Source organism: Budorcas taxicolor, chromosome 2 (assembly GCF_023091745.1).
Source record: "Budorcas taxicolor isolate Tak-1 chromosome 2, Takin1.1, whole genome shotgun sequence".
NCBI lineage: Eukaryota > Metazoa > Chordata > Mammalia > Artiodactyla > Bovidae > Budorcas > Budorcas taxicolor.
Window position 1 is genome coordinate 172,844,708 of NC_068911.1, and position 27,472 is coordinate 172,872,179.

The 27,472-nt window shown below is 46.9% G+C and overlaps 1 protein-coding gene across 1 annotated transcript in view; it reads right to left on the reverse strand.

Annotated features, from left to right (window-relative positions):
- Positions 1–4,083: 4,083 nt before the first annotated feature.
- The window catches only part of NIPAL3 (NIPA like domain containing 3), a 54,506-nt gene continuing 31,117 nt past the window's right edge, over positions 4,084–27,472 (reverse strand). The window contains exons 6-12 of the mRNA XM_052656887.1: positions 25,003–25,148; positions 21,421–21,517; positions 17,996–18,131; positions 15,677–15,765; positions 13,765–13,828; positions 11,916–12,010; positions 4,084–8,040 (exon numbers count right to left, since the gene is read on the reverse strand). Of these exons, the coding sequence (XP_052512847.1) occupies positions 7,841–8,040; positions 11,916–12,010; positions 13,765–13,828; positions 15,677–15,765; positions 17,996–18,131; positions 21,421–21,517; positions 25,003–25,148 (827 nt within the window). The 3' untranslated portion in view covers positions 4,084–7,840. The remainder of the gene's footprint in view (positions 8,041–11,915; positions 12,011–13,764; positions 13,829–15,676; positions 15,766–17,995; positions 18,132–21,420; positions 21,518–25,002; positions 25,149–27,472) is intronic.

Genomic DNA, 27,472 nt, shown 5'->3' on the forward strand with positions numbered 1-27,472 from the left:
AGTGAAAAGTGAAAGTGAAGTCGCTCAGTCGTATCCGACTCCTAGCGACCCCATGGACTGCAGCCTACCAGGCCCGTCCATTCATGGGATTTTCCAGGCAAGAGTACTGGAGTGGGTTGCCATTGCCTTCTCCGATTCCATTGTACATATGTACCAAATTATTCAGTTTCAAGGACTATCCTTTGTTGTGAGATTTTGCCCTATTTTGGTGTTAATGTCCTGTTTTAATGAAATAGTAACATAATAGTCATAGTCTTTTTGCTGACCTCAGTGGATGGAAGGGGGTGGGAACTCTCTGGGGTGTCTTTTATAAGGGCACTAATCCCGTTCATGTGAATGGGAGCAGAGACATTGCTTTGTCAACAAAGGTCCATCTAGTCAAAGCTATGGTTTTTCCAGTAGTCCTGTATGGATGTGAGAACTGGACCGTAAAGAAGGCTGAGTGCTGAAGAATTGATGCTGTTTAACTGTGGTGCTGGGGAAGACTCTTGACAGTCCCTTGGACTCAAGGAGATCCAACCAGTCCATCCTAAAGGAAATCAAGCCTGAATATTCATTGGAAGGACTGATGCTGAAGCTGAAGCTCCAGTACTTTAGCCACTTGATGTGAAGAACTGACTCACTAGAAAAGACCCTGATGGTGGGAAAGATTGAAGGCAGGAGAAGGGGACGACAGAGGATGAGAATGGCTGGATGGCAACACCGTCTCCATGGACATGAGTTTGAGCAAGCTCTGGGAGATGGTGAAGGACAGGGAAGCCTGGCATGCTGCAGTCCACGGGGTCACAAAGAGTCAGACACACAACTGAGAGACTGAACAACGATCCCATTCATGAGGGTTCCAACCTCATGTCCTAATCACTTCCTCCAAATCCCACCTCCAAAAGCATCACCCTGGGGATTAGGTTTCAACATATGAACTGGAGGAGTGGGGTGGGGGCAGTAACATTTAGCCTATAGCACCTGAGCAATCTTCACAGAACTAATTGTGCTCCTGCATGAACATCTTTGTTGCTGTTCACTTGCTCAGTCATGTCCAACTCTTTGTGACCCCATGCACTGCAACACTCCAGGCTTCCCTGTCATTCACTATCTCCAGGAGTTATAGCCTCACAGTGAAAAAAAAGATTGTTTTTTTGGTTTGCATTTATTTATATTGACAACCTTAATGCTAGTTACATTATTATATTTAACAAGACTATGAAAGCACCCTGGCACGTCTATACCAAACAGTCTTTCTCTTGAACAGGACTTGGGCCATGGTTTCTTTTCTTTTCTGTTTTTGTTTATTTGTTTGAAAGAAAGCTGAATTTATTTTGTAGAAAACTAATAAAAAATTAAAAATATTAAAGAGAACAAGATTAACCACAAAAAGAGTTAGTGACTCTTTGCCAATCTCTATTTAGATTTTGTGATTCTGTGGAACCATAAATTAAGGCTTCCCTGGTGGTGATGTAGCAAAAACAGAAATTGGCAAACAGCCTTTGGCACATACCAGCCAAACAGACCCTGATGATGGGAAAGATTGAGGGCAGGAGGAGAAGGGGGTGACAGAGGATGAGACGGTTGGATGGCATCATCAACTCAATGGACATGAGTTTGAGCAAACTCTGGAAGATAGTGAAGGACAGGGAAGTCTGGCGTGATGCAGTCCATGGGGTTGCAAAGAGCTGGACACAACTGAGCCACTGAACAATAATAAAGCCAAACAGACCCGCAAGAGTTTAACAGTCTTGGTTAGTTTTTAGCTGTTACTGCTGACAAACACTTGTAGCTAGATTTTTCTTCACAGAGCTTCATTAACTACTCTCTGACTCCATATGGATTATACTCTTCATGTGGCATTCTTCTCCCCCTATACTCTCTGGTAACATTCGGCATCTCAGAAAGATGGTCATGGGTTAATCATTTCAGGGACACCAGAGCTGGTGGCTGAGTTGTCTGATGCCAGCTGTGACCATTTTGAAACTTTGCGAAAGAAAAAAGAATCCAAACCTTCATGAGGATATAAAAACCTCTCCTTATTCCCAAGAGAGGGGAGAACAATTCTTGAGGCCCTAGCCTACTATTTGGCATTGGTGGCAGGGAGCCAAGATTTTGGCAACAGTGGTTCAGTGGTTAAGAATTTTCCTGCTAATTCAGGAGACACTGGTTCAACCACTGCCCCAGGAAGATCCCACATGCTGCAGGGCAACTAAGCCCGTGCTCCATAACTACTGAGTCAGCACTCTAGAAGCTGTGTGCTGCAATTACTGAAGCCCGTGCACTGTAGGGCCAGTGCTCTGCAACGAGAGAAGCCACTGCAATGAGAAGCCGGAGCACTGCAACTAGAAAAAGCCCCCGTTCGCTGCAATGAGAGAAAGCCCGCATGCAGCAAAGACAACCCAGCACGGCCAAAAATAAACCAATAAATCTTTAGAAAAAGGAAAGTTAAATAACAAAAAATTTAATGAGAACAAGAGTAACTACAAAGAGTTGGTAATGCTTTATTAATCTCTATTTTTTTTTTTTTTTTTTTTGACCTCGCCACATGACTTGTAGGATCCTAGATCCCCAACTAGGGATCAAACCCGGGCCTTTGGCAGTGAAACTGCAGTCCTAACCACTGGACCTCCAGGGAATTCCCCAATCTCTATTTTTAAATTGAACTGTTTTATGAAATCAGAAAGTCTGAGACTCATGGAAAATTCTAAAATCCCCCCACCACCGCGTTCTGAATTTTATTCCCGTGTGCCTGACATGGGCGACATTGCCAATGTGATCCTTAGAGACTCAGTTGATGAGCTTCTGTTCCATAAGTCTGTATCCTTCATCGAAACTGCACATCCTTTGTTTCAGACGTGAAATCCTAACGTGGTGGACCTCACCCCGTAGAAGCCCAACAATAGCAGGAAAGGCCGTGCAGCAGAGGGGTAAAGAGCTCAAGTTTTGGAGGCAGTTCTGGGCTCAAATCCTGGTTCTACTTACCAGTTATATGACCTGAGTCTCAGTTTCTTCATCTGTAAAATGGGGATAATATTAAAACTTACCTCACGGAACTGTTATAAAAAATAATTGAGACGTACATGAGGTCTTAGTATAGTTTGTGGCATATGCGTGCTTGTTAAATATATGGGTATACATTATTCTGTGTGTGTGTAGATATAAATGTTCAGGCACTATTCCACACCTGCCTTACAGATTGGAAAATCAGAATGAAGAGAGACTCGTGTGCTTAGAATTACTTTTAAAAAGTCACAAATGTTCACTATACAATTTCAAAGTGAGTAAGGCTTCCCAGGTGGCTCAGTGGTAAAGAATCCGCCTGCCAAGCAGGAGACTGGAGTTCAATTCCTGGGTCAGGAAGATCCCCTGGAGAAGGGAATGGCTACCCATTGCAGTATTCTTGCCTGGGAAATCCATGGACAGAAAACCTGGCGGGCTACAGTCCATGGTGTCACAAAGAGTCAGACACAATTTAGCGACTAAACCACCATCCCGAAGTGAATAAGTAAATACGGAAACCATCGGTCAGTGTAATATAGTGTCCTGATGGACGGTGTACTGTGTCCAGAATGCTGGACATAATTCTAAGACTACATCTATTACTTCACCTAATCCTCATAATAATCCTTAGAAAGCTACTGTTACTATCCTGGTATTACACATCAGGCACAAAGAATTTAACCAACTTGTTCAATGCCACACAGCTAGTAAGTAGTGGAGCCAAGAACCAAACCCAAGCAGGGTGGCCATAGAGTCTATATTCCTCACCACTACGAAAAAAAAAAAAAAGTGCTTAATTCATCCTTAGCTGCAATACTGGGCACCTCTAGATGCGCACTGTTCCTACAGGGGCTACTAGCTATATATGGGGATATTTCAGGGAACTGAATTTAAATAAAATGAAAAACCCAATTCCTAGGTTTCATCCCCACATCTAACATGCTTAATTTAGGCAGCAGACATAGAACATCTCCGTCATGGCAGAAAGTTTTACTGGACAGCACTGAGGTAGGCAACTCTAGAAAGTATTAATCAGATGAAAGACTCAGACCCAACAGGTGTCATGTGGATTTTGTTTTTAATTAAATACCACTTCATAATGTTATTTGTACCTAGCACACACCTTTTTGAAAAATAAGAACATGCCATACATTAGTCATTAAATTAACAAACTGTGAGCATCCCCATAGAATATATTCTAAGGTGACTTCACTTACACAGCTTCTCAGAGAAACACACAGTAGAATCAGTAGAACGGTTTCGCCTACCAGCCAGTGTGGGACCGGATTTGGGATTCACAAGGCTGCAGGTTGGAGGTTCCCCAACACTACCCTGCTGGGCATCTTGTCTCCACACTGTGCCATCCAGTTGCTTGGTTTCCACCAGGAAAGCGATGGAGAGAGGTCGATTCACCCTTGCCTTCCCAGTATCCAGTTCCATCCTGCAAAACCCTCCCACCACCTGAGGCTTCATGTGATGGCATCTTCAGACCTGCAGCTCCATGGGAGGGGTGGGGGCTGGTGGAGTGGGGCTAAGCTCTCTAAAAGCTGCAGGTGCCCGTCTGTGAACCAATATTAATGTCTGAGTAGGGACTCCAGAATCCCAGTCTTTAGGAGAGGGGGATGGAGTGGGGCGGGCAGAGGAAGCTGGAGAACAACTGGAAAGTTGAAACCCAAGTTTGGTGACCTTTCCTTTCGTACTGGTGGCAGGGAACGGGATTCTGGCGGGATATGTCACGTTGCTTGGAGCCTTCGAGAGGGTTTGGGGATGTGAGGACCATGAGAGAAACAAAGAATCAGGGCTGCGAATGGAAAATGGATGTCCTTGTCCCCCATCCTAACAGCAAGTGCTGCTTATTGGTCACCGGCAAACAGTCCTTTTACACTCGGGCACATAGACTGGGAGATGCCAGCCCAAGACCAGAGTCAGAATTCTGGGTGCCATGGCTCCACATCAGCTGTTCTTCCTGGGACCACGTGACCTCCCCTGGCTTCCACTCCGGCAGCCACCATGCAGCTCTGCCCAGCCCTCCTGTACTCCGCCTCGTAAGATGATGCTGTTACCCTAAACCTGGAGGCAGATGCTGCCCAGGCCCCAGCAGCAGCTCCTGGGTGGCGCTGAACCCACAATTGTTGGCTGACCCAAGATTACAGCGCACTTGTATCCATTAGCCACTCTTGCCTGACTCCAAAAGACATCACCAAACTAAGGGCAGATGACAGTGTAAGGCTGGGAGCATACAAGGTGCCCGCTGATCACCTGGGTTTGACACATTTAAATGGCCTCCTTGCTTACCTTTCTTTCATCCACTCCACCCTCACATCCCTTCCTGGTCCACGATCCACACTGGAAACATCACTGGGAAAATATGAGTAGCAGTGAAACTGGATTTTAATTCCCCTTTTGTGTTTTGTTTTTGCAGGCGTGCAGCCTGACCTTGAACAGTGACTTTTACCACCCCTTCAAATTCTTCCTCTGCTCTGCATAAAGCCTCCTTTCCAATATGCCATTCTCGCCCTCATGAACCATCAATGGCTCCTGTGGTCTCTGGGATACGCTTTAAACCCCTCAGCCAGGCCTTCAAGTTTCTCCATGATTCCACCTCTTTCTGCTGATCTTTGCAGGCTAATCTCCCATCACCTACCCTGGCTCTTCCTTTGCCCCCACCCCAACCCATCTGTGTGCCTTTGCAAATGTTGCCCCCCGGCCTGGGGGTGATCACTCTACTTGCTACATTTCACTCAAATCTTAGCCAGATTTGCCACCCATCAGGGAGTCTAGTCAAAACCATCTCCGATCCTGGATACCCAGTTCTGGGCTCAGGGCCTGCCTTTAGCGGGCCTCCACAACTGTCACTTTCTGTGGTCCACTAACACACTCGGCCTGCCCTGCCATAGTCGACCACATATCCGTGTCTCTTGCTGCTGGCTTGGAGGACAGAAATCAGGTCTTATTATTTGTAGCCCTCACCGTCCAAATGTTTAACACATAGTCAGTGTCTCACAAACATTGTTGAACTGAGTTGATACCTATCCTAAAGAGGGAAAAAAAGTCATTGTTGCTTTCCTGGGCATGTAAGACACAATACAGAACTGGTTATCCCAGGCAACAAACATCAGCTTCAAAGACAAGGTACTAAAGCAGTATTAAGCACAATCCATAAAGGTTAATGATCTATCAACACTGGTCTGTTAACACTGTTATCTTGCCTGTTAGCTCAAGGCTGCCTAGAGAAGCAGGAAGTGCAGTTCTAAGAGGTAATCACAGGATGGAGAAATGCCACGGATCCTACAGGGATTATTGAGCCTGCCAAATGAACCCCCAAGAGGAAACAAGGAATGATAATTCCAGCTTTCCAACGGAGAGTGGGTTGGGTGTGGGGGTGTCAGGATTTTAGCAGACTGGCTCTCTCAATTATTAGACTTTCAAGGTATGTGATACTTGGGTTACCAGCCTCAAAATCACCTGTGCTGCCAGTTAAGAATGCAGACTCATTTTTTGGGAGGGCTACACCACTCGGCTTGTGAGATCTTAGCTCCTGGACCAGGGATCCAACCTGTGCCCCCTATACTGAAAGTGTGGAGTCTTCACCCCTGGACCACCAGGGAAGCCCCAAGAATGCAGATGCTTGGGCCTGGTCCCAGTCCCACTTAATCTGAGGTTGGGGTGTGGGAATCTGCATTTTAAATAAATTCCCTAAGCGATCCTTACTCTCATTAAAGTTTACAGAACTTTACAGAACCTGCTATTCTAAGAAGTATACAGTCAGCCTAAGGGAAGACAGCTGCGTATGCAGCCAGCCGGCAGCAGCCCCATTTCTGAGAATTCCTGCTTCCCGAAGATGTATGTATATGGGGACCCAAAGAGTCTATTGACCCCAAGGAAGTTAGCCAATGACTCAAGCTTGGTTAGTCGATCAGTACAGGAGAGGATGGAGGAGAGGTGAGCAAGGCTGTCTCTGAAATAAGCACCTCCCCCCTCCACCCCGCTAGTTTTCCCAGAGGGCATTGCGGTACAGGAAAATACAACACAAAACACCCAGACTGTCTGTCTGTCCTTTGATAAGTGATGCAGTCACCTCTTGTCAAATGAAAAGGGATTTTTCTTCCTTTAAGGGCTCATCACTCCTACTCTTTCTTATTCTTCCCCTTTTCTTAATTTCTCAGTTCCTTTGAGGGGAAAAAAAAAAGCAGCAGAACCAGAATCAAATTAGTTTCCAGGGTGGACCCAGTACAAACACATCAAGCACGTCTTCCCTGGAGAGGCACAGACACTCAGAAAGCAGACGTGAGCTCCTTACAGGTGAGTGACAGAGCGTGACACCCGGGGCTGGCTCTCCATGCCACGTGAAGGTGACATGAAGGTTCTCACAGGTACAGAATCAAGAGGGAGGTGGGTAGAGAGCAGGCCTGCACGTGAGCGGAGGGAAGACTAGATCTAGAGGCTTCCAGCCTTTCAGTGGACTTGGAAAGCAGGGGCAGAATCTCTGCCTGGCTTTAGCTCTGAAGAAAGTGGCCACCCTTGGTCACTGCCTGGGAAAGCCCAGGTACCGTCCGCAAGGATGATGAAGGCTTTCCAAGTCTGGTTGGGCTAAACCAGGCAGAGGCTGAACTCTGTCCTGCCTGCCTAGAATACCACTTTCACCCTCCCACTCCCACCGTCATCATCTGAAATTTCCAGGACCAAGGTAATCTACCCTTTGTCTGAGGCAAAGGCTTTTCAAGATGCTCGTCTACAGAGTTCACGGATTAAAATAAAAGACTTGAAAGGCAAGTTTTAGAATTAAAGATTGAACCACTGTCAGTACGGCTTGAGCAGCTGTGAATAGAGGAAAGGGGTCTCCTTCAAGGTGGGCTCACTCCTTCTTGGTGTGTTCCAGGACGCGGTAGGGAACCCCAGAGGCATTTCTGGAGCCATGTTCTTCTTGCATGACGGGCAATGTGGCAGGAGCGTAGATCTCAGAAATGTTGTCGTTGTTTTCCAGGGCCCCGTAGGAAAAAGAAGCTTTGAGGTCAGGCTGGACGGTCATCCCCTTGTCATGCATGTTTTGCATACCTGAAACAAAATCCATCCCCCCAAATCATTATGTGATACGGGAGCCAAAGGAGGCTGGGTCTATCCCATCATGGACTAACTATGGTGCTCAGGAGCTAACTGTGTGCATTGTTAATTTCCTGAATGCTTTAGATTGAAAAAAAGAACACCCATAAAAACACACTAGAAATACTACAGTTGCTAAGCAACAAGGGATGAATCTTCAGGAAATATGCACACAGGCCAGCCACTGTCAAGAGGAACCATTGGTTGGCTTCGAAGGAGGTGAGACTGTCTGGGTCAGAGGGGAAACAGCACTGTGCTTTGAACGTGGTAGATGCCAACACTTTACTGCTGATTTAGATCAGAATCTGGAAAAATGTCATTATACTGTTAAGAGGATAACTTTCGTGTCACAGATACGTGATACACAGATATCATGATGCTCAGAGGGAGAGTTTTAACATTATCATACCTGATCCACATACGGGGTTAGGTGTGATTTTGCTTATTACTTCTGGGCACATTGATATTGAATTTCTACTTATATTTGAGGGCAAATATCTTAGTTGTTAATTCCTTTAAATGTATTCTACAATTCCCCTAGTCAGGTGGGACCTAGCCTCCTCTGAGGCCAATTCTTTTTCCTGGGAGGGAATTAAGACACTTTAAATTCTCTTGCCCTTTGGTTAAGTAATAAACATCCTGAATGCAAATTACTTCCCATGAAACTATGATGATAATAATAGCTGACATCTGACTGGTTCCTATGCCTGATGCACTGGGCTAAGTGCTTTCAACAGTAACAATAAGAGCAATAATGTTGCTGGCGTTTAGTTGGTGGCAGACATCATAAAGCTATAACATTATAAAGTTTTCTCTCATTTGATTCTCACAACTATTGATTTAGGAAACTGAGGCAGTTAGAGGTTAAGGAGATTGCCTGAGGTCACAAGCTAGTAAGTGACAGTTCTAGGGTTCAGATTCAGTGGTTTAAATTCTGAAGCCTACACTCTTAACCAGAATGCTGTCTGGGCTCCCTACAGAACTCAGTCCCCCCAAATCCTAGGACAGAAATATGCTATTATCCTCCTTTTATGGGTAAGAACACAGAGATTCAGAGAGGTGAAGTAACTTGCCCAAGGACACACAGCTAATGAGAGATAGAGCTGGGATCTGACACCAAAGCCCCTGCTCTTTACCTGTTTTACAAACAGGCTGGGAAGTCCTGGTCTGTGGGAGGCCCTTTGCCTTCACACTGCATAAGCCCTGGCTGATGAGAATTTGAAGGGTACAGTTTAAAAATGTGTAGTTTGGATTTGGGGGAGGAAATTGGAGATGAGGGGATGCCTATTTCTCAGGGAAGGGAGTTGGCTTCACAGGCAGAGTTTAGCTTTGTCAATGCTCTCCAGCCCAAACCCACCAGGAATATACTTACAGTCTAACAAATTTGGGTTTCTTGATTCATGGCAGTGAAGGAGATGTACATCATGGGCAACTGTTTCAGTAAGTGGGTATCAAAAAGGAACTATTACAGGATCAGCGTTGTGAAGGGTGATGTTAGGAGAGTTTTAGGAAGCAGGGCTTTGCTTTGGATTAGATGTTGTCAGGAAGTGGGGCTAATTCTATAAATGGGGATCTTAATGATTGTTATCTAGAAGGAAAGAAGATGAGATGGAGACTAAAACTGTGATTGGTAAAGAAGCAGTAGTCATTCATGTTAGGTGGATGGTTGGTCTCTATTGTTCAGACAATGTTTGTGTTTTGTCTGCGTTTGGACAGGACAGTGGTGTGGTCCTGTTTGTGTTTTGATCCAACACGGTCACAGAACATCCTCGTCTGATGCTGATATTCTGTGAAATGCTCTATGTTCAACCAGGAGCCCCAAGGCCCAACCGTGAGAGCCAGGCCAGCTCCTTGCTGTCAGGGACTGTTTGTCTCCTCATTTTCTAGAAGTCTTGCAGGTTCTGGAATTATTTAAAGCCTCTCACAGCTGTGACATAGACTGAATCTCTGGAACTTGAATTCCTCTTGAATGGTGGCTACTGGTTGGTTGTGAAGGTGTCAGTCTGGTGAGACCAAAAGCCAGGAAGGTCCTGATGCTGACCAGGGAAACCAAGCAGCTGGAAAGGAAACTCTGTTCAAGGGTCTTCTTCTTGTTCTACCTGGCATCAGGTCAAACAAAGGTTTGGAATTTTCGAAGTTTTTTTTTTTTTAAAGCAAAAGTAAAGTGAAATTGAACCAAGCATCTACCATATCCCAAACACTGTGCAAGGGACCTTTAATGTACTATCCCACTGAGATACGGGAGATGGGATTTGAATCCAGGTCATCTGAACTCCAAGCCCATGCTCCACCTCATAGAACAGGACCCAGGCCTACTCAGTCCTGACATGCCATGCCAGGAGGGCAGGGTCTCCTTTCTCCAACACCCAACTTCCCACGGGTCATGAGGCACATAGAGAAAGCGAGAGCCACATCCACAAACAGATCACAGAGTGTGGATATCGAAGATTACCTTAGGTTACCTTCTATCTTCTACCAGAAAACACATCTGGCGTATATGCATATGCAAATACTTATATAGATGTATACACATACACGGTTTGTAAACACACAAACACACATGTACATACACATACTTACACACACACACACACACACACACACAGAGTTGACACCTCACCTATCTGGAATTCAGCTATCCAGCGCCCTCATCTATCCGGAACACAGCCGAGAAACAAGGAAGTAAGCAAAAAAGGCATCTGAGCAGCCAGATTAGATGTTTCAAAGGTCCATGCACCAAAGCTCATGCATTTAACTCCTAGGAGAAATCTTAAGGCCTCAACTCAGAGCTTATTTATTTTAATTTTATATGGGATTTGAACAACTTGGGTCAAATGAGAAGATTGACACAGAGTTGCTATTAACAGGCAGGCTGGTAACAGCAAGAACAACAGACAACAGCTTAATAGCAAGAGATGAGGAAATAATATAAAAAGTGGACACATAAATCCTGGGCCAATTAGATCAGGGGCACCTCGGTCAGCCCTGAGAACATGCCTGCCTCTCGAGTGCTTTATTAAGTAGGATTCTACGCCATCACTGCAATTGTATTTTGTTCACAAGACTGTCTTAATGGAGGGTGGGAGATTATGTTTTGGAGAGAGTTCCATCTCCTGTAACTAAAATAAAAATTAAATGTGAGTTAAAGTGTGAAAGCTAGTGGTCACTTGCATCCCGAATTTGGACCAGCAAATCTAGACGGGGCTGGGCCAACGTCGTAAACTTCTCACCTGAATCCCCTGAGGTTGGAAAGAACTGTCCAGTTTTCCACAAGCCCCACCACTCCCTTTTGCGCAGTATTCGGCTGATTCGTACAGTTACATTCCTACCGTGTGAACGCGTGCTTCTCGGTGTGAACCCTGAGCTCCCTGGGGTATTAGGCTTTCCACAACAATCTACTTCCATGTGAATCTGAGGAATGAAGTTATGGTATTTGAATTTCAATCATCTTGTTTTCCTTCCCCTCTCTGATCATTCCATTCCACTGAGATGAATGGATTTTTCCTTTTGTAGGCAGGAAGTCACGTGCTGTGGGTCATAATTATACCCGGTGTGGATCAGGATGGTCTTTAAAAGATCCCCCAGTAGATGTGACAACTGACAAGATGTGCTCAAAACCAATCGAGGTGCCTTAGCCATTGCCTCCTCTTTTGCAAACCGAGAGTAAACAAAAAAACTAAAAACAAAAAAGAGAGACAGTCACACCATAATAGCACAGCACATCTTCCCTGGAACCAAACCCAGAGGCCGGTTGTCTCTTTTTAAATAGGAGGTAGCAGTCATTCTACGCGGATGGGCTGGCCAGCTAGAAACATGGGATTTGACGTTACCTGGCATGGCATCCATGGAAATATAGGGCTCGAAGGGAATGGCCTTCTTCCTATTCCGCGTGATTAAGAAGACGCCCAGGAACGCGATGAGGCACCTGGTGAACACACATGAGGGAGGAAGAGAAGTAAGGCCAGAGTGAGGCTGGAGGGATGCATTCAAACACAGGTAATGGGGGAAAGGGAAAAGGTGGGTTGCAGGCTGCAGAGAGGGATTCACTGCTGAACGGCCCCGAGAGGTGGCCAGGCCTGGGATCCGCAGAGAGCAAGCGGGAGGTGAATACTAACAGGCCGTGTGGCCCACACAAGCCTCAATCAGAACAAACCAGGTTCTCTTGGGCCAATTCTTCACCTCCACTTACCCTGCATCTCAGTCCTCTGCCTTTAAAAGTGTTTTTTTTTTAATTAAAAAGTTCTTTATAGCCTAAATTCAACCAGTATAGGAACAGAGAAAGTAAAAACTGGGAAGTCCCTGTACAAACCCCAGGCCGCAACATAGCTGTATATTCTTCCAGAGCCTCCAGTCTTTTTGTTTTGTTTTGTTCTTTTCTCCAAGAATTTAGATAAACAAGCACACTTTCTAAAAACTGAGGTGTAATTTACATGCCACAAAATGCACAATCCCAAAATGTGGAGCTCAGTGAATCTTACCTGTGCACACACTCGTGGGATCACCACCCAGGTCAACAGAGGAGTCATTTCTATCCTCCCTACCCCGGCGTAATTTATTTAACTTGTATTTTACTGATAGGCATTTAGGTTGCTTTCAATTATGTACTTATACCATCGATTTAAAAATGAATAAACACCCTTATACATGTGTCTTTATGTCCCATTTCAATTACTTTTCTGAGATAAATGATTAGAAATGGAAAGCTGCAACAAGAGGCATGCTCACTTAAACATTTCACTAATTGAGAAAGCAGCATTGACATATATAGGCTACCACCATGTGTAAAATAAGTAGCTGGTGGGAAGCCATTGTGCAGCACGGGGAGCTCAGCTCAGTGCTCTGTGATGACCTAGAGGGGTGGAATGGGGGTGGTGGTGGAAGGGAGGCTCAAGAGGAAGGGATTTATGTATAGTTATAGCTGATTCGCACTGTTGTACAACAGCAACTAACACACATTGTAAAGCAATTATCCTCCAACTGAAAATTAAAAAAAAAAAAAGCGCTGCTGATATTGCCAAATTGTCCTCCCACATCAAAGAACTTCTCACACTGTGGCAGAGAGCTGATCTCCTCCTCTCACCAAAGTGTGACATTACTCATCCTGTTAGATTTTGCAAAATCATGGCTTCTTGTGTGGTGTCTTGGGGCTTCCCTGGTGGCTCAGATGGTAAAGCATCTGCCTGCAATGTGGGAGACCTGGGTTCGATCCCTGGGTCGGGAAGATTCCCTGGAGAGGAAATGGCAACCCGCTCCAGTACTCTTGCCTAGAAAATCCCATGGACGGAGGAGCCTGGCAGGCTACAGTCCACAGGGTCGCAGAGAGTCAGACACGACTGAGCGACTTCACTTTTCCGTGTAGCTTCAATCTGTATTTCTTTTTACTAAAATTCTTTTTCAATATGCATTTCTTTGATCAGAGGTGAGGCTGAGAGTCTTTTCACGGGTCAAAATGTGATGTGTTCGAAATGACAAGGAGATGAAAGCCCGAAAGAGAAGAGAGGAAAAATAAAACCCTTTAGGGGGTGAAACGCTCACCTCTGGGGACAAAGCTTCCACTGCCAGCTGCTCCTCTGGCTCGAAGGGACTGGCTTAGAGGCTGGAGCAGGGGTGTGGGGAGAGAGGCAAACTGCCTGCAATACGGGGGCTGGCGGGGGGGAGTGGGTGCAGGACAGGACTCACCCCAGTGCAAACATGCAGACGTGCAGCACATCCTGCCCGAGGAAGTCCAGGTAGAAGACGGCGCCTGAGCAGCGAACAGTGGAAAATACAAGTGAGCTCTTTTCAAATCACCTACTGGCCAGTCTGTCTAGGATTTGGTGGCCTCCCCTCCCTGCAGGAAACCAGAGGGACCCAACATACCAGGACTGCACCTGCTAAGGTATTGAAAGCGAACGCGAAGTCGCTCAGTCGTGTCCAACTCTTAGCGACCCCATGGACTGCAGCCTACCAGGCTCCATCCATAGGATTTTCCAGGCAAGAGTATTGGAGTGGGTTGCCATTGCCTTTGGGAGAATAGATTGTCCTTTCCTCCCCTACTGCCCCTCTTACCTCCACCTTTTTTTCTTTTTCTTTTGAAATAGAGTTATTAACAGATGTAAAGAAGCAGCAGAGTTCCCTGCGTACCCTTCACCCGGCATCCTCCAGTGACATGACACGATGAGCTAAAAACCTTACTTAGCAGTTTTTACGCAGCTCTTCTCCCTCATCTTTCTTAAGATGGAAAACCAAGGCTTTGTGGTTAAGCCTTTGGAGCTTTCCGACCTCATGCGGTTGGCAGATGTCACGCCCTGTGGTGTGAAGTGCCAAGGGCCTGCTGACCTCACCCTGCAGCCGGCGTCAGTCTGGACTCATCTCACCACTCGGCATACCCCGACCCCCGACCCTACTCGCCTGTTGCTGCACCCAGAGCTCCCGCTTGACTCCCAGCTCAACCACAGTGTTCATATTCCTTTCAACCTTGCCTGGACTGAAGTCACTGACCATGACTGAAACTTCCATGCGGTCCACATGAGGTCAGTTTTCTGGCTGCTCTGGGTCAAACCCTACTCAGTCCCTGGTCCCGCTCATGGCACAGGCTTGGCGGGCTGTATGCCCTCTTATCCTGATCTCTGTAAGCAAGGTCTGGGCACCACTTGAACATACTGCAGGGCAAAGCAGATGGCTGTGCCGCTGGGCCTTCCCCAAAGGGAGGCACACTGGCTCTCACTGGCCTTTTTACTCTGAAAATTTTACTCACCACTGCTTCTTACAAACAACAAACTCTGATAAGTCTATAGCCTCTGAAGCCACCTCAGAAAGAAAAAGAAACAAAAATATGGAGGTGAAATAGAAGAGAAGGGGAGTATAATAATGAAAATCACTTATTGAGCACTTGTTTTATATATATATATATAAACTTGTTATATATATATATATAATCGTGTATGTGTGTGTATATATATATATATATAAATGATCTCTAAAAATTATATAGAAGAAATACGTGGTTACTTGGCCAGTGAAGGCTGTGGAATTAGCAGATGATGGTAAAAATTATTAATAAAACCTGGCACAAGCAGTACAAAGTAAGGCACATTTGGACTATACATATTTCAATTCTAGGCTCCCCTGGTGGCTCAGACAGTGAAGAATCTGCCTGCACTGCAGAAGCCCTGGGTTCGATCCCTGGGTCGGGAAGATCCCCTGGAGAAGAGAATGGCTGCCCAGTTCAGTATTCTTGCCTGGAGAATCCCACGGACAGAGAGGAGCCTAGCAGGCTACAGTCCGTGGGGTCACAAAGAGTCGGTTGTGAGTGAGCAACTAACACGTTCATATTTCAATTCTAGGAGGAAAGTATTATTACTCCCATTTTACAAATGTGGAACTGAGGTTCAGAGAGGCGAAGTGATTTTCCCAGAGCCACACAGCTCTGTGTCTGTGCTGTGGTGAAAACCCAGGTCTCTCTTTTCCCATGAGACCATCTACAACTATGACAGGCAGAACAGCTCAGCAGAATCGGCCTTCTGACGGAGGTGGTGCTCCCTCCCCCCACCCCAGGGTAACGAACCTGCAGTCAAGGTGGAAGACAGAAATCTGGCGTCTGCACCCTCACCTGCTGTGATGGCCACGGTGGTGGACAGAATGTAGCCCACACTGGCGATCAGAGAGGAGTCATACATCTGTGAGGCTTGACCTAAAAACCTTCAACACGAAAGACTCTAGTCAGTGGGCTGTCAGGGGCATGTCGGAGGGCAGAGGAGAAAGCCAGTGACTGCAGGCTTGGTGTGAAGAACGAACAAGGCACGAAGGGGCATTCTGCGGGTTTAGAAAGATGCCAGCCTTGTGTGCCTCCCGGGCTGGGGTCCACACTTAGCTCCCATTCCTCCCCTGGACACACAGCCTGCAGCTCATCCCCTTCTCCTTGCAGCCCCTCTGCCCACATGGTTCTCATCACTGCAATGCCCTTCTCCTCGCCTCTGTGTGACCCGCATCCCCAACCCACTAAAAAGCCCTTCCTGATCCCTTAAACATGCCAAGAAACTCTTGGAGAACTTATCATTAACTGCCTTGTGCTGTCATTGTTTTTTTTAAACAAATTTTCTTCTTAATTCAACAGTCACTGAGATAAATATAGGAAAAAGGAGAGAGGAAATTAGAGTCATTCCCCATTTCTCCATCTACAAAAAACTCTCTGTCATTTAGGAGTATATTCTTTGTCCATTATCTGCAGGGGACGACAGAGGATGAGATGATTCAGTGGCATCACCGACTCAATGGACATGAGTTTGAGCAAGCTCTGGGAGTTGGTGATGGATGGGGAGGCCTGGCGTGCTGTGGTCCATGGGATTGCAAAGAGTCGGACACAGCTAAGTGACTGAATTGTAACTGTACTGCATAGCCTTGTGGTTATTATTGCAAAATTGCTTACACCAAAACACACTTCCTACCCAACTGTAACTGTCTGTTTACCCAGCTGTCCCCCGACCAGGGCTGTGAGCACCTTGAGTTCAGTGACTACTGCTCACATCTCTGTGCGCAGAAGGACCAGCACAGGCCTAGTACACAGCAGGCCTCGGTGAATGTGTGCCGAGTGCCTGAGTGAGAAGCCTCCCGGTCATCTCTGTAACCCATGGAGGACACAGCACGGAGCCTTGCACTGGGCAGAAGCTCAGGGATGATGACCAGAATCACCGTAGGAGGTCTAAGCATAGTCATGACTTGATCAAAAAGTTCATTCGGGTTTTTCTGTAACACCTTAATAATTGGCATAATAATAGTAACAAAAATCATAAAAGAAGCTACGGTTTGGCTTCCGAGGTGGCGCAGTGGTAAAGAATCCACCAGCAAAGCAGGGATGCAGGAGATGTGGGTTTGATCCCTGGGTCAGGATGATTTTCTGGAGTAGGACATGGCACCCTACTCCAATATTCTTGCCTGGAAGATTCCATGGACAGAGGAGCCTGGTGTGCTGCAGTCTACGGGGTCACAAAGAGCTGGTCAAGACTGAATGACTGAGCATGCATGCACGTGGTTACTCTCATCTGCAGATGAGGACTCTCTGTCTTAGAGAAGCTTAGAGCAGGGGGCTTAGGGCAGAGGGGTGAGGGGCGAGGGAAGGGGAGGGAGTCAGATGGCTAGGTTCACTCTCAGCTCCACCACTTTCTGGATGCTTGCATTTCCTTACGTGCAAAATGAGGATGACGTCATTGTTGTGGGAGCCAAATGAATTCACGCTCGTGGGACGGCAGTGAGAGCAGAGCACCTGGGCAGCAGCGGTCACCCCTACGGTCCCCCGAGGTGCTGTGGGGGGCGGTGAGCCCCAGCAGCTGGAGTCCGGGGCCTGGCCTGTCGCACACACCATACTGAGTCCTGCACTGTCCACCCTCTGTACCCACGCAGATCTGTCACATACCCACCCAGGCTCTCTGCTGGTCACCGGTCTCAGACATGAACGAGGCCCAGGCCTCCTACCCTCAGGACTCCTGCTTTTGAGGGAGAAACTGTCATCTTGCTCTTCTACTTGGACAGATTTCTTGAGCACAAGAAATAACCACTGCTTGCTCTTTCTTGGATGACAAACAAATGCCTCATGGGGATGGCACAGCTCCTTCTGGAGAGCCCTGTAATGGGCACCTGTCTCGGTCCAGGTGGGAAGGGAGGCTGACTCTGATCATGTGGTTCTCACATTTTTGAGGCAGAGAGAGAAAAACACATCCAATCGAGGCTTTTCAAGTGGCACAAAAGGCCCTCCATATGATAACTCAGCAAATGAGCCACCCTTCTCGCTCCACGGTGGATGCCAAACCCTGGTGACAGGCTGCCTGTGAACGTTCTCCCTTCCCTACAACTTCAAAAACAACTGCGATTGGACCCAGAAGCTGGAAGAGACCTTTGTGGGGAGGCCCAGGGGAAAAAGGACTCAGCAACTCACGCGGCTTGATAGATGGCAGTCGCCACCATGCACACGAGCATCACGTAGAAGATGGGGTAATCGAGCTGCAGGTTCCCCTGTACGGACAAAACCAGCATCCCGGCCACAGCCTTCACCGCCACCACACTCATGGAGCCTGTGGAAGGTTAGCAAGGACACGTGGGAGCCTCAGGGCAGAGCCCAGCTGGTGATTTACACAGGAGAAGCTCTTCTGTGCTCTCCCGTGGAAGCAGCTAGGCAAGCAAAACCCCAACAGGCATTTCCAAATGTCCCTTCTGAACTCAACCAAAAAAGGGCAGTGAGTTCACATGGAACCCTAGAGTGGCATGTCTGGAACACAATCTCAAGGCAAGCTCAGGGAAAATGTGATGTGTAAAGAGCTTTTTCGGTCTTTTTTAAAAAATTTTATTTTTATGTATTTTATTTGGCTGCCCAGGTCTTAGTTGCCTGCATGTATGATCTCGTTCCCTGACCAGAGATTGAACCCGGGTCCCTAGCACTGGGAGTGTGCAGTCTTAGCCACTGGAATGCCAGGGAAGTCCCTTTTCGGTCTTTTAAAATGCTTACCCAGTTGTATTTTTAAAAACATCTCCTTAGACTAGAGGTTTTAGAATGCACACCCCTTCGCATATGTATATACTTTTCAAATATGTATGTTTCTTTATTTTAAAATTAGAGTCAAGTTAACTCTGGGCTTTTATAGTATGTATATTATAAAACAGATGCAGGAAACATATGTCCTTCACTTAAAAGGTGAAGATAAAAATGAATACCGGTTTGAATACTTTTTCTTCCTGTACGCCCAGTGGACTGTCTTGCTGGCCTCACTGTAGAGACCACTGCTTTACCCAGCACCGCAGAAATGACCTCTCACTCTAAACTATCAGATCCCCCTGCCATAGCAGGAGTCAAAAGCAGCTCCCAAGTATGGCACAGCTAAAGGTCCTTGTTCTGGCTGCAACGCTCTGCTTTCCCGTTTTCTCAGCTTCTGCACATTTTGCCTTCTCCTGCCAACAGCCCATCAGACACAGTGACTTTTGGTGGCCCCTCGGCTACTTAGGCCGCAGTTTTCAAATGTCAGCAGCCAGTTTAAGTAAGTGCTTCCTCCAGACTGCCCTTGTTAGTGAGGAGGGGACAGAAGGGAACTGGCCAACGTGCCTCAGAACTCTCTGGTCTTCTGATTCACCAGGAGAGAAGGTTTGGGACCATGATCTTCCAACCCACTTTGCAAACAAAATCATCAAGGAAGGGGCCCCTGAGTCATGCTACAACAGGAATGAATCCTCTAGAACACGATGCTCAGTGAAAGAGGCCGGTGACAAATGGCCACAGGGTGTATGATTCCACTTATATAATATGTCCAGAAAGGCAAATCCATGAGACAGTAAGTACATTAGTGACTGGCCATGGGCCTCCCTGGTGGCTCAGACGGTAAAGAGTCTGCCTGCAGTGCAGGAGACCCAGGTTCGATCCCTGGGTCGGGAAGATCCCCTGGAGAAGGAAATGGCAACCCCCTCCAGTAATCTTGCCTGGAGAATTTCATGGATAGAGAGGAGCCTGGCATGCTTCAGTCCATGGGGTCGCAAAGAGTCGGACATGACTGAGCGACTTCACTTTCTACTTCCACTTCCATGGGCTGGGAGGATGAGAAAATGAGGAGTGGCTGCCAGTGGGCATGGTGTTTCTTTTGGGGGGCTACAAAAACATTCTAAAATTTGATTATGATGATGGTTACATCCTTTGTGAATATACTAAAAATCACTGAATTATATACACTTTAAACAGGTGAACTTTATGGTATGCAAATAAGATCTCTGTAAAGCTGTTTAAGGGCCTCCCAGGTGGCCACTAGTGGCAGAGAAGCCGCCTGCCAATGCAGGATACAGAAGAGATGTGGGTTTGATCCCTGGGTTGGAAAGATCCCTTGGAGGAGGGTATTGCAACCCACTCCAGTATTCTTGCCTGGAGAATTCCATGGACAGAGGAGCCTGGTGGGCTACAGTCCATAGGCAAAGAGTTGGACACGACTGAAGTGATTCAGCATGCACAAAGCTGTTAAAAAAGAAATAGTGGAACCCTATCGAACAATGACAGGGATCTGTGTGGTCTACGGCCTGCTGCTGGAGTGGACTTGCTTTCAGAAGGACACTGGGGATCAGTGCTCACGTTGTTTAACCCCCTTCCCGGCCCTGAGATCTGGGTGTTCTCTGAGGCCCATGTTTAGGGGACTGTGTGGCTGACACACAGTCCCTAGGAGGCAGTGGCGGGGCGGCACCCACTTTTCCCTCTCCAGGAGGAAGGGGTGCTTCTCACGGCTCTTCTTAGCAGCTCTAACTCTATGCGGGCTGAGAGCCTTGCCCCAGTCTGATTTAGGAGCCATTTCCCCCTCTGTACCCACTGTGCCTCTAAAAGGAAAAAAAGGGAGAGAGAGAGAAATCAAAATCAATTCTTGCCTTTAAATCCAGAATTAAGTCTTCACCTTTGACAGGTCTTACAAGCATCCTTAGGGACTCCACTGTTGGAGCCCGCTTCACCCGACTTCTCTGAATTAATTTCCAGTCGCCCCCTTCACCCTTACTCTGCTTTCTTCTTTGTCACTGTTAATTGTCACTGCTCAAACTTAACGCTACGTATATATTTGTCCACTCACTTACTGCCATTTCCCTCCCTTTAGAATAACAGCAGCCTGAGCGGAGGGGTGGCTGTCTGGCTCATTGCTCTAGCTAGTTTGCAGCACCTCTCCTGGCACTTAGGAGACTTGGTATTTGAGCAAGAACTCTGAGCACTGAACCCTAGCAAAGAAACCGACGAGGCCCATAGATAGCCAGTGGGAATTTGCCATATGACTCAGGGAACTCAAACTAGGGCTCTGTGACCACCCAGAGGGGTGGGATGGAGGTTCAAGAGGGAGGGGACAGATGTATACCTACGGCTGATGCATGCTGATGCCTGGCAGACACCAACACAATATTGTAAAGCAACTATCCTCCAATTAAAAAAAAATAAATTACAAAAATAAAAGAAACTAACAAGGTCTGTGTCTGGTTAGCAGGAACCCAGCCTTTGCAGCCTCTGATGCAGAGGGACCAGCCTGAGCTGGCCTCCAGCAGCTCCTGGGTCCAGCGGCCCACAGCTCGGTAAACAAAACCCATTATTTCCTTTTGGTGCTACTTAAAGAAAAAGAAAAGAAAGTGAAGTGGCTCAGTCGTGTCCAAATCTTTGGGACCCCATGGACTGTAGCCTACCAGGCTCCACCTTCCATGGGATTTTCCAGGCAAGAGTACTGGAGTGGGTTGCCATGTCCTTCTCCAGAGGATCTTCTTGACCCAGGGATCGAACCCGGGTCTCCCGCATTGTAGGCAGATGCTTTACTGTCTGAGCCACCAGGGAAGTGGCAAAACTCAACTACCCGGGCCCTGGCTTACCGAGTAAGGCCACCAAGAGGAGAATCACCACGATGTTGTTGGCGTTCCTCTCCTTGTAGAAGTACAGCAGCAGGCAGAAGAGAATGATCTCCACGAGCTGCGGAGAACAGCAAGAGGGGAGGTCAGCGGGGGGCCACGGGCGAGACCAGGGGACCCTGGTGGGCTGGGCTGGAGTTTATGCTGCGGACCACACCAGCCACAGGCCCTCCGTGTGGAAAGAGAATCGAAACATTTCCCAGACCACTGTTAGATATCCTGCAGGGAAGCAGGGAACACTGAGTCCCTCTAACCCCCACCCTGCGGGGGGAAGTCCACCTCGTGGCGGGGCTCTGAGGGTGCTGTGCCAGCCTCACATCCACCTTGTCTTGGACGGTCAAGGTTCACCAGGCTGGGCTGGTGTCCTTCACTGCTCCATGATAATGCCCACTGAAACTGGGGAGCTAGTCACAGAGGGAGACGCTTGTCTGCTGAGAAGAAGAGCTCTTCGGTAAAGTACGCAAGTCTATATATACCAGTTGCCCACTAACCAGGTCACTACCGTGTGCCGCTTGGCAGAGTCGAAAGGAGAGGACATCTGGAGTCAGGGAGGCCCGGTTCTGAGCTTGGACCTCCTCAGAACCTCCTGGTTCTGAGCTTGGCCCGGGTGACCTTGTGCAGGTCATTTAAGTTCTCTGAACCTCAGTTACCGCCTCTGTGAAATGGGGGTAATGACAATAATTCCTAACTCACAGGGCCATGATCACAGCTTATGCTTAACGAGCCCATGAATCTGCCCGGCTCTCTTCTAACCATGTTATCTTTACTCCCTCAACTCATTAAATCAGTACCATAATTCTAGGAAGCAGATACTACTGCAATCCCAAGATAGCAAATGGGATTTGAACCCAGACAGTTTGGCTCCAGGACACATGAGCTTTCCCACTAGGCTATGCTGCCTACAGATGGGGGCCCTGTGCCTTGTGTTCAGAAGATGCTCCCCAGGTTCAATCCCTGGGTCTGGAAGATTCCCTGGAGAAGGGAATGGCTACCTACTCCAGTATTCTTGCCTGGAGAATTCCATGGACAGAGGAGCCTGCTGGGCTACAGTCCATGGGGTTGCAAAGAATCCTACCAGAAAATGGAAAATTAGAGAACCCTGAAGTTTGAGAACTTCCCCGCCCTTGCAGCAACAACTTGTCCTTTCTACTCCTTAAAAAGGTCCAGACATTGGCAATACTCTTCCAAGGAGTGAAGCAAGCCCAGTGTCCAGCAAAACTAAAACAACAGCTCAGCTTCATCTGCCTGCCTTGACCTCCCGCTAAAGTTTGTTTACCATAAAAACCAATACAGAAACATTAATCGGCATTTTAAAAAGAAAACCATTTTTTTAAAATTCCTCGTAGTTATGAGGCCACAAAACGCAGTGGCTTTCATTTCCCTGTGTCTTCCTGTCTTTGTCACAGTGACTACCTGTTTTATCTACTTGTTATCACCGTCCAAGCCCAATTTTGTGCTGGGACACTTTTAGTTACCTAAACAATTTTCATGTTTTATGAAGTTGACATAATTATCTTTCACTGCTGCGAATACGCCATCAAGCAGATGCACAGTCATTCCTCAGTATTTCCAACTGATGAGTGCGGATTCTGGCTGGGGATAGGGGTGGGGCCAACTTCCCCACCATTTGCATGATGCTTGAATGCATCCTGGGGGAGCGCCTGGCATCCTAGCGTGAGCTGACTGTGAGCCCGCTGCTGCATCCTGGTAGACCACGAGTTCTGTGAGTACGTCTCATTTAGCTTTTATATCCACAGTGTCTGGCACAGAGCAGACACTCATTTACTGAATTTGATTTGGCCAAATTCCTCCAGCTGCCTCGTAGTCATGATGGAGGAAGATGAACTGAATGGGTCACTGAGCATCAGTCACGGGCCAGGTGGTTCCCACACCATCTGTGTCTCTCCCGACAACCACTGCGGGTCCAGGGGTCCGCCAGTTTACAGAGAAGCAGGCAGAATGCGTGGCCAAGGGCCTTGGCGATGGCTGCACAGTAAGGAATGGACTCGAGCCCAGGACTGTAAAGAGAAGTCTGTGTTCCGGGGTCAAGCTTTTCCTGAAAAGGTGGGCCTCTGGCTCTGCCTGGCAGACACTTTTCTAGGCCCACCAGGTCAATGCTGGGGCCGGTGGCGGTTGGGAGACGACACAGCCCCAACCTTGGGGAAACCTAAGTCCTCTGATTCGTGGGAAATCTGAGGGGAAAGGACGTTTGGGGCCTCTGCAGCAGGCCCGGGCGGCTGAGGCAAGACCAAACAGTGAACGCTGTGGTCAGCAGGCTGTGGTGACACATGAGGCCAGGCAGGCAGGCTTCGGGTCCAGCTCTGCCCGCGGGGGGACTCTGGGCAACCTCACTAACCCTAAGATCCAGTTTTCTAGTCCATAAAATGGGGAGAAAAACGCCTGTGTTATAGGACTATTGAGGGAATCCGAGAGGTGATGAAACAAATTTTCACATCCTGAGGTCTGGGGAAATCATTCTGATTTATACATGGTTTAACTCAAGTTTTATGCTAACTAAAACAGCTTGTTACACACATTGTATGTCTGTTTTAATTATGAAAGAAAAGGGAACATTGACCAGAAGTAAAGAATGTTTATGTTAAAAAAAAGTTAAATGCTTTCCTTTCTGCTACCCCTTCGATGATAAGATTCCCTCCCCAGGTACCAAGCACAAACTGACTTGCTGTGTACATGCTGATCTGTTTTGTTAACTTGAAAGAACATATCTTTGACTTGTTTAATGTTCTTTGACCTGACAAGATACAAAATTGTGCTGAAAACCAGGCTTCCCCAGAGCAGCTCTTCAGAGTAACCTGAGAGGCTGTCTCCTGGGCTATGGTCCATAGTCTAGCTCATATAAAACTCCTGGTTTATTGATTATTTTCGGTGACAGATAATATATTTAAAAACATTTAACATGGTGCCATGCATGGAGTGGGAATATACCAGCAGCTTTATCAAATACCTTCGATGTTTCCCTTGATTAGTCTACTCATAGACCCAACCAGGATGTAACTGGAGCAGAGGACTGAGCTCTGGTTGGGGGTTTAGGAAATAAAGTTCCCATTGTCTCTCGTTTTTCTATCAGCTTCTATCAGCTGTGTGATACTGGGCAAAAAGAAATAACTGCTTACAATTTTAGCTTTTTTTCCCTTACCTTAACTGTTTTAAATGCTCAATGTAGCGATATGTAAAGACAAACACAAAATAAAAACATAAGCATAATTCCATCTCCCAGAGACAACTACTGATGGAGTTTCTGTTTTCCTGTCCAGTATTTTACAGATATGGTACAGACCTACAAATACCTCTAAAAAATCAAGTTGTCATATTATACATGCAGTTTTAGACATTACTCAGGACACAGTGGGGAAAAAAGAAAATACCTGACCAGGAACTACATACTCCTGCGAGCATGGTGTTCAGTGCTGAGAGATACATCGTGATTCCCATGAACCCCGTCTTGCTGGGAGTTCAGGTTTTCGGTTTCTAGGACTCCATCCCCACACCCACCATCTCAGGTGGAAGGACCGGAATTTCTCGTACCATGTACAGGAGAAAAGGCCAGCTCACGAGGTGCCTGATGATGTTATCGCCTGTCATCTTCTCATGACTGTTGGGTGCAAACGTCACCAGCAAGTAGGTACCCACGATGGCCAGACCGCAGCCAATGAAGGATAAGATGTAGCGCCCTGCAGGGAGAAGGAAGTGTCACATGGCTCACTGCAGGCACTGGCCAGGCCAGCACGTGCCTCTGGGGCAACACATGAAGGCCTGCTGTTGTTTGAATTTTCGGTTTTTCTTTACTTAAAAAAAAAAAAAAAAAAAAGAATATCTCCATGAATGTCATTTAAAAAAATAACATTTAACATGAAAAAAAATTTTAATGCATAAAAAAAAGTGCTTGATGAATTTTTACAAAGTGAACTCACCCACGTAACCAGCACCCAGGTGGAGAAAAGGAATGTTAGCAGGACCCCCAAATCCTCACCTGTGTCCCCTTCCCATCAGTAGACTCCACCCCCAGGGTAACACATTGACTTCTACCGGCACTGACCGTTTGCCTGGGTTTGCACTTTATGTTGATGGAATCATGCATTATGTTTTCTCGTGTCTGTGTTCTTGCAAGATCATGTTTGTGAGGCTCATCTGTATCCTGGCCTGTGCTGATAGTTCCTTCACTCTCACTGCTGTATGGTGGATGAGGAAATGGCCTATGTGTGAATAGGACACAATCTATCATTTCTACTGTTGATGGGCATTTAAGTAGTCTCCCGTCTTGGGTTATAACAAATCATGTTGCTGTGAACGTTCCTGTGCATGTCACTTGGAAAATAAATGCATGTAATTCTGTTGGGTATGAAACTAGGAGTGGAATTCCTGGGTCACAGGACGTGCACATGTTCAGTTTAGTAGTTATTGTCACGGTTTTCCAAAGAAGCTGTACCCCAGCTTCCACTCCCACCAGCAGAGTATGAGCAAAACCGCATAGTTTTTCTTCTTCATTTTAGTTGTTTTGGTATTGTGCTCTGGTTTAACGTGTATTTTACAAGGAACATTCTAAAGCTAGATGGGCGAGATTAAAAAAAAATATATATATATATATATATATATATATACACATATATATATAACCCTCAAAAGCAAACCTTTAGAGCCTACGTTTTCCAAATGACAGGCACAGAAATTTTCATGGCAACATGATTTGTTATCATTCAAGACTGGAGACTACTTAAATGCCGTCAACAGTAGAAATGATAAATTGTGTCCTATTCACACATGGACCAACACAGAGCAGTGAGACTGAAGGAGCTACCACGACAGGCCAGGATACAGAAGAACCTCACAAACACAATCTTGCACGAACACAGACAATTAAAAAAGACTGTCTCACCCTCTCCCAGTTGGCTGTTTGAACTACTCCCAAGGGGACTATCTAAATACTATCAACACTACTCCACAGACTTGTCAGAGACTGTCGGTGACCCGGGAGGCATGCTCCTGGGTGAAGGTCCAGAGTCTCCTGACTCTTCCCCAGGGTCCTGTCACACTCTGGTTGAACCTTGTGGGGTTGCTGAAAAGCTTCTGAGGTTGAGGGAGCCCAGCCCCAGGCAAGCTGAATAGGGCTATGACTTCTGAGCTGCACATATGGTGACTGCAGGCCTCTGGATTTTCCTGTGATAGAATTAACTATATCTGTTCCATTCTACCTGGAGAAGGCGATGGCACCCCACTCCAGTACTCTTGCCTCGAAAATCCCATGGATGGAGGAGCCTGGTAGGCTGCAGTCCATGGGGTCGCAAAGAGTCGGGCACGACTGAGTGACTTCACTTTCACTTTTCACTTTCATGCATTGGAGGAGGAAATGGCAACCCACTCCAGTGTTCTTGCCTGGAGAATCCCAGGGACGGGGGAGCCTGGTGGGCTGCCGTCTATGGGGTTGCACAGAGTCGGACACAACTGAAGTGACTTAGCAGCAGCAGCAGCAGTTCCATTCTACCATATCTAGGAAATGTGATACCACATTAAATGTCCTTTATTTTCGATGCTTACTCCTTGGAAGGAAAGTTATGACCAACCTAGATATCATATTAAAAAGCAGACAGATTACTTTGCCAACAAAGTTCCGTCTAGTCAAGGCTATGGTTTTTCCAGTGGTCATGTATGGATGTGAGAGTTGGACTGTGAAGAAAGCTGAGCACCGAAGAATTGATGCTTTTGAACTGTGGTGTTGGAGAAGACTCTTGAGAGTCCCTTGGACTGCAAGGAGGTCCAGCTAGTCCATTCTAAAGGAGATCAGTCCTGGGTGTTCATTGGAAGGACTGATGCTAAAGCTGAAACTCCACTAGTTTGGCCACCTGATACGAACAGTTGACTCATTGGAAAAGACCCTGATGCTGGGAGGAATTGAGGGCAGCAGGAGAAGGGGACAAGAGAGGATGAGATGGCTGGATGGCATCACCAACTCGATGGACACGAGTTTGAGTGAACTCTGGGAGTTGGTCATGGACAGGGA